This window comes from Lates calcarifer, linkage group LG17, assembly GCF_001640805.2.
Source record: "Lates calcarifer isolate ASB-BC8 linkage group LG17, TLL_Latcal_v3, whole genome shotgun sequence".
In the NCBI taxonomy this organism is placed as follows: domain Eukaryota; kingdom Metazoa; phylum Chordata; class Actinopteri; family Centropomidae; genus Lates; species Lates calcarifer.
The window spans coordinates 11,859,560-11,869,321 of record NC_066849.1 but is presented as its reverse complement, the minus strand read 5'-3'; the positions used below and the strand labels follow the sequence as shown (position 1 = coordinate 11,869,321).

Sequence of the window (9,762 nt, the reverse complement as noted above, 5' to 3'; positions counted from 1 at the left end):
AAGGAAAAAGGAAATAAAATGAGTGAAGTATTTTTATTCTTACACCAAGGTAATATGACAAAGAAAAAACCTACAGCTGTGATGAAAACAGCGCAAATACTCCCATAAAACACCAGCTTTCTTCAGCAACTAGCGCCTGTGAACAAACCTGTTAGACCTACCTGTAAGATTCCTTTTCCTTTCACATGTCACCAGCGTGTTTCTGTCTGCTTCTGCTGCCAAACACGGAAACTCTAAGTTTGATCTTATTGGTCAGCCGTATCCGCGTGCCGTCTATAAAACGCGCGACATGAGCTGCGGAGCGGAGACCGCGAGCGAGGGCGCAGAGCAGCGCCGCGGAGCGCACGAGCTTATCCGAGGAGGAAGAACACCTGTTACTGACAGAGCAAGCTGAAGAAGAGAAGGACGCCGCTCTCTGTAGAGCTGTAAGTGTGTTATTTATGTGTTTCTGTAAATTGGAGCGGTGTGTTCTCTCAGATTTCAAAGCGACTTAAAATTTTAGAGGTTTTGAGAAACGGACTGGTGCGTAAAGGGAGGAATCCTACTCGTACCTGCCGACGTGAATTTACTTTGAAACTCTTTCTTTCTCTATTTTTCTTCATTTTGTTCCCTCAAAACTTACAAATGCATATATTCTTTAAAAAAAAAAAAGGGGGGGAAAAAAGCATATAGATAATCTGTAATTGACAAAATATCAACTGTAAAGTGATTTTTGTTGTGAAATCACTTTTATATTTTGTTTTTTATATTTAAAACCATGTCTAGTGAAACTGAAAGTGAGAATTAAATCTGAATTTCCTTACTGTAAAGAATAAAATGCACATTAACAGTTCTCAGTTATATCAAAAGAGGATGTAGCACATATTTTAGTTAATACAATGTCAATACAATGCGACTATACTGTTTAGTCCTTTAAAATATCAAGGAGCAAAAGAAAACAGAGAAGAAGCCCCTTTATTGTTGTTCAAAGATTCACACTACCAATCAGTGAAGCCTCTCTGCTGCCTGAAAACAATTATAACTCTGTTTCATTTGTTGTAAATGTTGTAATGTAGCTGAATTCTGCTTGATTTTGTATCATTTGTCAGTTTAAATATTGCTGCCTATTGAGACCTGTTAGTTCCCCTTTCCCACAATGTAGTAAATGAACAGCAGTTCTTTGAAGAAAGCCTTTTCAAGCATTCATAGCATCTGTTGCAGTCAAAGGCTCCATAAGTTAAGCTCAGATTCAGTCTGCTGTAGCTGTAATATTTCTTGTTTATTCAGTCTTAAGCCTTTAAATACTTAGAATTTAATCATAGTCTGTGTTTGCTCATCAGAGCTACACCACCTCAGGTGTTATTTTTATCTTGCTGTTCCCTTCTCTGATCATTTACACCCCCTCCCCTGTGTGTTATTAATTGCAGACACACCTGACTGCACTTAGCCCACACACCCACACATCCCCACTGTCTGGTGGGACCATGTGGGTTCTGGATAAGATCCGCGGGTCGGTGGAGACCGGTGTGCTGCGACAGGGAGAGAATGGAGACAAGAAAGGCGTCGCCCCAGGCTACAGCAACGTCCTCACCCCCGACAAGATCCCAGATTTTTTCATTCCCCCAAAGCTGGTCAGCTGCCCTCCAGAGCCTGAGATCCCTAATGTGAAGCCCAAAGAGGGGCTGCAGCCGTCCACGTCAGAGCACACCATCGGCAGTGGGAAGAAGATCAGCACCCCAAGAAGTCCACGTCTGGTGGCCAAGATTGCAGGAGACACCAAGAACTTGCTGAGAGCAGCAAACCGCCACATCATACAGATAGAGAGCGCTGATGATGTCGTGGCTGGAGACACCAATGCAGATCCCCAGTCGCAGACAGCTATGTCCCTACCTTATGTTCCCAAGACTCAGACATCTTATGGCTTCGCAACCTTGAAGGAAAGCCCTCACACTCGCCGAAAAGAGTCGCTGTTCCACTGCGAACTCACCAGTCCCATCACCTCCCCAAACACCCAGAGAAAGACCTCGGGGAAAAGCAGCGATGCAGGAAACCACCTGAATCCCGCTGACTTCAACACCTCTCACATGAATCCTTACCGATACTTCAGCGGCGGGGAGAGTGACACCTGCTCCTCGGCCGAGTCCTCTCCCTTCAGCTCCCCTCTGCTCTCCCGTTCTGCGTCCCTGCTCAAGATCTTCACCCATGAGACGCAGGCCAAAGTCGTGAAAGCCAAGCGGACGTTTGCCCGCCACAGCTCCCTCTCCACCGACGAGTGCAGCTCGGCCGAGCCGAGCCCCAACATCCAGAGACGGCTCCATATCCACGGCGGTGCCGGGGCGTCCGACCACAGCCTCCACCGGGAGCACACCATCAACCTGCACAAGGGCGGTTCAGTGAGGATCAGCGCCAACTACGACTCCGGCACCTCCCGCCTGCTCATCCGAGTCCTGGCGGCGGAGAGTCTTTACGACAAGCACTTCGACATCAAGAGCATCAACTGCTGTGTGGCTGTCTACCTAAACCCAGGCAAGCTGCAGAAGCAAAGGAGCAACATCATCAAGAACAGCCGCAACCCGGTCTTCAACGAGGACTTCTTCTTTGACTCAATAAGCTCGGTTCAGGTGAAAAACTTGTCGGTGAAGTTCAAGGTGGTGAACAAAGGCACCAGCCTCAAGAGGGACACGCTACTGGGAGAGCGAGAGGTGCCGCTAACAAAGTTGCTCTCAGGGCTCTAAAGCTGCAGGACCTGGAGGTCGAAGGAGGCAAAAAGCAAGGATACCGATTGAAATTTAAATTAGATGTTTGCACTGGTTTCTATACAATCTGCTCTTTTCACTCTGTTAGATTAAATCTCTGAACACAAAGATAAAGAGAGAGGAGAAATGAAGGGTTTCCAAAAGAAAACAGATTCCTAGAGGGAAGAGAGGCTTTATTCTCACATCTGAAAAAAAAAAAAAAAACACTCAAGAAAAGTCTCTTGAAGTCCGAGGCCCAATGAAGGATTTGCAGTGGCTGACGTTTTTCTGGTTCCTTCTCCCAATAATGAATGCTTATTAAACCAAGCTCGGCTCGACAGCCAGCAACAGATGAAAGCTTGTTTTTTTTTTCTTTCTGGACTTGTCTCTCAGCCAACTTCCTTGGCCAGGTCTGGTTCAAAGACACCTGAGCATCAACCTGTCTCTGTGTCCTCGTCTGACGCTGTTTTCGTCACATGTGCCGTGGTTTTACTGCTGCAGTGTGACATAAATGCACAGAATGGGATCCTACATTAGCTGCGCGGTGTTCAGCACAAAGATACCTTTGTGAATCAGCGCGAGCTTTGAAGTGGCACTACATCCTGATGTGCAAATGACCCTTTGATCCCAGTTGCCATGGCCCACCTCCTACAGGGGAGGGCGAGGACAAACAGAGCAGTCACGATAGTCCCATTTACACACACATCAAAATACAATTATAGTGCAATTGATAACGCAAGTAAGACTAAAACCTATGATTGCCATAATCTAATTTCTGTTATGCTAATGATCTTACTGAAAGAAAAAAAAGTCAAATGATATACATGCCCTTCAGAAACATTTTGTCTGTAAATTAAAGGTGGCCTGTGGAGTGAACAAAACTTATATTCCCACCAAAACACACTGTGTGTATCCTTGAGGTCTCTCCAATTTGTTGAGTGAATTTGCCTCCTTATGACTCAATTTTATAAATGTTTTAAATCCTTCAGTGTTTGCATTAGCGTTCACTTGTGAGTGTTCTCGGTGTTGACTGCCCTTTTTGTCGTGTTATAACCACTAGCTGTCAATGACATGAAACCAGTAGCGGGACGAGAACAAAACAGGGGCCCAGTAATAAAAACATTGCTCCATAGCGCTAATAGTGGTCAGAAACTCCACAGGGTGCCTTTAAAGTTTTTTTTTTTTTTCCTTAAAATTTCAAAAATCTTTATGTGTAGAGGGAATATTTGAACGTGTTTCCGATACAGATTTTACAAATTTGTATTGATTTTAGAATAACACTGAGACACTAATTTCTAGAAACAATCTTGGAAACAGGTTGAAATATTTTTTCTGCACTTGCACGTTTTTTCTCAAAAACAGAGATAAACTCTTTAGACAGAAATTATGTAGTAAGATGTGATTTTATGGAGTGTGGGTTACATGGATTTTAATGTCTTTAATAGCCACCAGTCATGTCTTTAACTGCATGAAATCCAGCTCACTGAGTTGATGAAATGAAATGTGGAGCACAAAGGAAAAAAAATGTTTGCAGGGTATATGCGAAAAGGTCCTTCAATTATTTTACATATATATATTTGTTCAGTTGATAAAATCTCTCTTCAGCCTTATGAAGGACCTGTGCAGATTTTCAAGCCACAGCCAGTCGCACATGCCTCATCCAGTGTGGGCACCTTGATTAAATCTTGTGCAACTAGGCAACGGGCTCCCACCAAATAGGTGCGCCAACATCTTTGCTCTGCATTCAGACTGGTTGGCATCACCTCGGCATTGCTGAGCCAAGTCTCAACACCAGGAACACAGGAGCAGAGAGGATTTCAATCATGTAATCGGTCATACAGACACATGAAAGATCCTCGGGGCATTTAAAATTTCTTTCCGCTCTGCTCCACTGAGGTCCCTCAGGAACATTTGTTCCCTCAATTCTTACTAATAGATATCTCAAAATGTTCATGCTTCAGCTGAACACGTCAAATTCTTCTCTCCAACATTTTATTTAGCATTATCATTTTAACAGATTTAAGCCTGTAGCTGTGACAAAGTGCTTTACTTGCTTTTTGGTTAAATCTGATAGCAGTGGGACATGGACCGAGGTTATTTAAAGTCACACTTTTTAATCGTATAATAAAATTAAATACATTGGTCATGTAAACATAATGTAACACTCAATTTATGCAACCGGGCTGTCGCCTTAGTCACAGTATCGGCAGTGGACAAATACAGTACTTGTGTGCATGTAGTTGTATTAAATGTCTCACATGAGAAGATTAGAGCACCATAGTCAAAGTGCAGAGTACCAGTTGCATGGCATGAATATGTCAGTAATACACTGGTGTTTGCATGACATGCTCAAAGTTTAATGAAACCCTAAAGCCTTACTATGTATGTGTGTGTGTGAGAGAGAGCGATATAGAGGGAGTGTGTGTTTTGATTAGCATGATATTTTGTCCAAAGTTGTTCTTTTCTATGTAGTATTTTGTAAAATGCTTTTGGACGGTTTGAATCGACTGTAAACACGTGTTGGATTTGTACTGTATATAACTACATATGTACTAGTTTCTACTCTTGTCAGTGAAGTGCCAATTATGCACCAGCGAGTGAGAAGTGCTGATGAGAGGCATTTTAATTATGTCTGTTTCAACTGTAATGAAGCCCAGGAGACTGAGAAAGAAATATGAGAAACAAGGCAACAAAGAAAACAATATTATGCGTTTTGACATGAACGGCAGCCCCTCTCCTGTCTCCGTGTACTCTGCTGTCCTTCTGAGGAATTAGAAGAAATTACATATGATTGTAGCCTCGAGTGCTCGGAGGAGGGGGAGAGCAGCTGCAGAGTGAAAAGAAGTCGGAGACATCAGAGTGATCCAAATTACTGAGGTTTCTTACACACTGCCCCAAAGCTTCACTTTAACTCTGCTAGGAGGACTCTCACCTGGTGTTTGTATCTCACTTGTAGCACTGCTGTTGATATGCTCTCTATATATTTTATATACTGTGACACTGCTGGTTGGCTTTGTGTGACAGTCGGTGATCTGTTGTAACCCCTGTTGCATTCGTTTGTCCGAACATACAGTGCCTGCTCGTTGAGTTATTGTATTTTCTACTCAGACTTCCTGAATTCTACTCAACCCTGGTGTTACCAAACTCTTTTCTGGGGTTTCTTAGCATGACTTCAGTAGTGTCAGTACTAAATTTCAGTGAATTCTTATTGTGAAGTGGTGGGTCACCTTGTGCTCTGATTCTAGGTGAGGATTTGCACAAATGTTCATAATAGTAATGCACTTAAAGTATGGGTGGCGTGTTCTGCAAATTGTCACACTGAGTCCTATTTTTATAAGTAATTGCTTTAACTGTTTACATGTGGCTAATCATTTAATAGAACTGAAATGTAGGGTGGAGAACAATAGGCAGTTATCAGAAAACCTCTGCATGGGCAGGCTCACAGCCTAACTGTGGCTGCTTCACAGCTTCACAGTCTGACAAATGGTAAGACAAAATGTCCACATCTGAACAGAACAACCTTATCAGTAAACATATCGGAAGAAATATCTGTCATAGCCGAAGGAAACAGTCAGAATGAAATGCCACTTGTTTTCTACTCTTAACTTGACAGGAGTTAAAACCATTGCTCCACTTTTTTCTTCATTTGCCACAAGCTTCCAGTGGTTTAAAAAACTTTAGAAAAGTCACAACAATATCTGATAGGAAGCCAGAGTCATGTTCCATTTCTGTGCTCTGACCGATTTCATAAAAAGGCAGAGACCGAAGACAAAAGTTTAGCCTTTATATTTTACATTTGAGACACAGAGCAGCACAAAGTTGCATCATTTCTGCTGCTGTGAACAGGGGATTTAGTAAATTGATTTGTGCAGTTTTTATTGCTCTTTTTGTCGATTTTGAGCTGAGCTGGAAGCTTATCTCTAACAGAAATATATTGGACACTGTTCAAATCTGATAAGTTCTGATAAGCCCACTTGAGAAAAAAGTCCTGTTTTTTCCCCTTGCTGATTATTTTTACTATCTGAAAACACGTCACATCCTAATGATCTATACAGAAACAGTTAGGTTGTGAGGTGCAGTCAGACTGGAAATGGAGAGATAGGCAGCAGTTCAAAAGGGTTCATCCTCTGTACAGTCAACATTTCAGACTTGGCTCTTCTTCATCTATTTAGGTTCAGTCGAACAAGTCCTGCAATCTGAATGACCATAGGTCCTGATGCAAACCTTTTCACTCTATATACTACGCCACTTATTGTAACTTCCTCTTTTGCTCCTGTATTAAAGACTATGGCCACTAGAGGTCGTCTAACAATAAAATGTAACTCTGCCGCAACATGCTGCTGAGATCTCCTTCTATCATTAGCATGTTAGCGTTTTATGTTCAGTCTTTAGTTTTAAAGAGAATAACTTGCTATTTTGGGATATACGTTGTTGTTTTTTTTAAGCTGAGCGTTAGTTGAGAAGATTGATACCTCTAATGTTAGTATGCTAAATATTGAGCTGCAGTCAAGAAGTGATTAGCTTAGATGAGCTAAGCTTATTACCATCGTAAAGACTAAAAGCTTGTTTAATCCTGCACAGAATAAACTAAAAACAATAAGTTGAGGTTTCAAGAGGAGTCATGTGCTGTAACTAAACATATTTCCAAAAGGGGTCAAACTATTCTTTTAAAGGTGTTCTAACAGAAGTGTTAGACGTGTTGGTGGTGTCAGAGAAAATGTCCAGCAGAGTCATCCTCCGAGGACCATGAATATGTGTACCAAATGTGATGACAGTTCAGTCAATATTTCACTCTGGAACAAGGTGTTGAATACCCAGACTAATGCCACCAGTGACACTAAAAACAAGTTGGTCATTTTAAATGCCAACCTTTATTTGATCCAGTGAGGAATTACCAGAATTAACTTTCCCAGCATCCAACTCACTGTGATAAAAATCAGTCCTTATATCCCAGCACTCAATAGCTGTTTAATTAGGTAAAGGGGGGCAAGGCTTGACTGATGACATTAAAACTGAGTATTGAAGAAAGCGTTAGTGTCTGTGTGTGAGTGCTGGTCAGTTGGGTATTGTATTGTTTTTTAAATATACTGTATATATATTGAAGTGTCTCTCAAGTCTTCCTGTCTTGACAGGTTCTCTCTGAAAAATGAAACTGAAAAGTGCCGGTCCGTTACTTGACACTGAAATCTTTAATATCTCTCCAGACGTAGATAAACAATGGAGGCTGATTTCCATGTGCTGTTGCTGTTCTTGTGTCCCTGGCCTGTGCAGGTAGATACTTTAATTCTGTAATGCTACAACCACTGACAGCTGCTCTGTGGTTACTTACTGTGTTAATGGGTGTGAAATACTTTAATTAAAGGAAAAGTTCCACAGCATCTCTGCTCATGTCATTATTGATTTTCAATTAATCAGTGCACTTATTGTGTATATATATATATATATATATATATATATATATATATATAAAGAGAGAGAAAAAGACACACTCTTAAAAAATGCTTTCAGATAAGCCAAAAGGTTAAATGTTCTTTTTACTTAATAATCTTACTGGCAACCTTTACCAACTTCAACAATTGCATTGTGCTGTAAGACCAAAAGTTAAAACAGGCTCAATAAACACTCAGTCATTTCAGAATTTTCAACAAATTGCATTTGCTTTGTGTATAGAAACTCAAGTCTAACCTCAACAGTTGTTTATAGCCTCAGCTCAGTGTTTTCACAGAGACAGCCATACAGGCATTCTATCTGCACATAATAACTAAGAGAGGAAAGGGTGCTCGACACTCAGGGGTTGAAAACGTCTGTGTGGCCCTCAAGGCTTGCCTCTGACTCTGAGTAAAATCTCAACATTTTCAGTCAGGAGAGCATCACCACCACCGCTTTCTCCCTCTTTGCCTCATCTCCTGCTGCCCTGCCTCTGTCCTTTCGGTCTTTATAATTGCTTGATTCACCACAGTGATGTGACACTCTTGCTCCCTCAGACTAACCCCAAGTCTTCTTAATGATGTCTTCCCACTTAAAATCCCATAGCCAGCAGAGTTTTAAGGCCTCCCATCCTTCTCAACCCCTGTCCTTCGTCTCACCTGAATTAACATTCACGGCATTCTACAAACAGCAACATTAAAAATCTCAACTCTGCCAAGCTGTCTTTAATCACCAGGGCAAAAATACTGCTTCATCACCATTAGCCTCAGGGAGGAGTTAGTCTTGGAGTCGCTGGTTTGGAGAGGAAGTACGTGGGAGGAGACAGGAGCTGATACACAACAGAGTAACACAGATAATAACCACTGCCAACTTCACATTTCTACTCCACTGCAAACTTTTTTTTTTTAAAAGAAACTTTAAAGCTGCACTGATCAATATTATATTAACAATAGCTAAAATGTATAATGTTAAATTGATCGCTTGTGAGAGAGAATTGCTTTAGTTTCTTGCTCGTCGGGCCCCAATTTTTAAGCTTTGGTCATGTGTCACTGCTCTCATCAACATTATCAGCATAAAAACCCTAATAAAGCATAAATAAACCATGGTCACAGTAATTAAAACATAAGAAAGAGAACATGAAATAAAAGTCTTAAAGATCATTTTTATATATATTGTAACATTCATATGAACAGATTTAAAAAAAGAGCCTAAAAAATATATTACATTTGGTTTCATTCATCATTAGTTGATATGAATCTGTCATTCTACTACTATTTTAATCAAATTAATCTTACCTTTTCGTCGGTGGAAACAGCTAAAAGTGTACAAAAACGAGCCCAAAGGAGCACAACCCACCTGAGACAAACTGACCTGCCGGTTGAAATAACAATTAGGCCAATTAGGCGGAAAACCGCCCGATCTGGCAACACACGTAGATACGCAATGCGCACTGGGAAGCGTGAGCGTTGATACTGTGTCGCGTTAGCTTGTCAAGCTAGCCAAAGTAATCGATGAAATACAGCCGAAACTTGCAAAAAGGGAATTTCTTAAGATCCTGAGTGATTCAGGGGGAGCCCATTGCATCGTGGAAATGTTAATACCTCGTTGTGACAACAGAGGA

General features: G+C 41.4%; 1 protein-coding gene across 1 annotated transcript; it reads left to right on the top strand.

The window, feature by feature from the left end:
* Window positions 1-309: 309 nt before the first annotated feature.
* LOC108881408 (C2 calcium-dependent domain-containing protein 4C) lies at window positions 310-8,086 on the top strand. The gene is made up of 2 exons (XM_018673406.2): window positions 310-425; window positions 1,407-8,086. The coding sequence occupies exon 2, from the start codon at window positions 1,464-1,466 to the stop codon at window positions 2,712-2,714; it is 1,251 nt and encodes a 416-aa protein (XP_018528922.1). The 5' UTR covers window positions 310-425; window positions 1,407-1,463; the 3' UTR covers window positions 2,715-8,086.
* The last annotated feature ends 1,676 nt before the right edge of the window (window positions 8,087-9,762 follow it).

Bases quoted from the DNA above. Each gene is read 5' to 3' on its own strand.
- LOC108881408 (XM_018673406.2), top strand. From the start codon at position 1,464: ATGTGGGTTCTGGATAAGATCCGCGGGTCGGTGGAGACCGGTGTGCTG.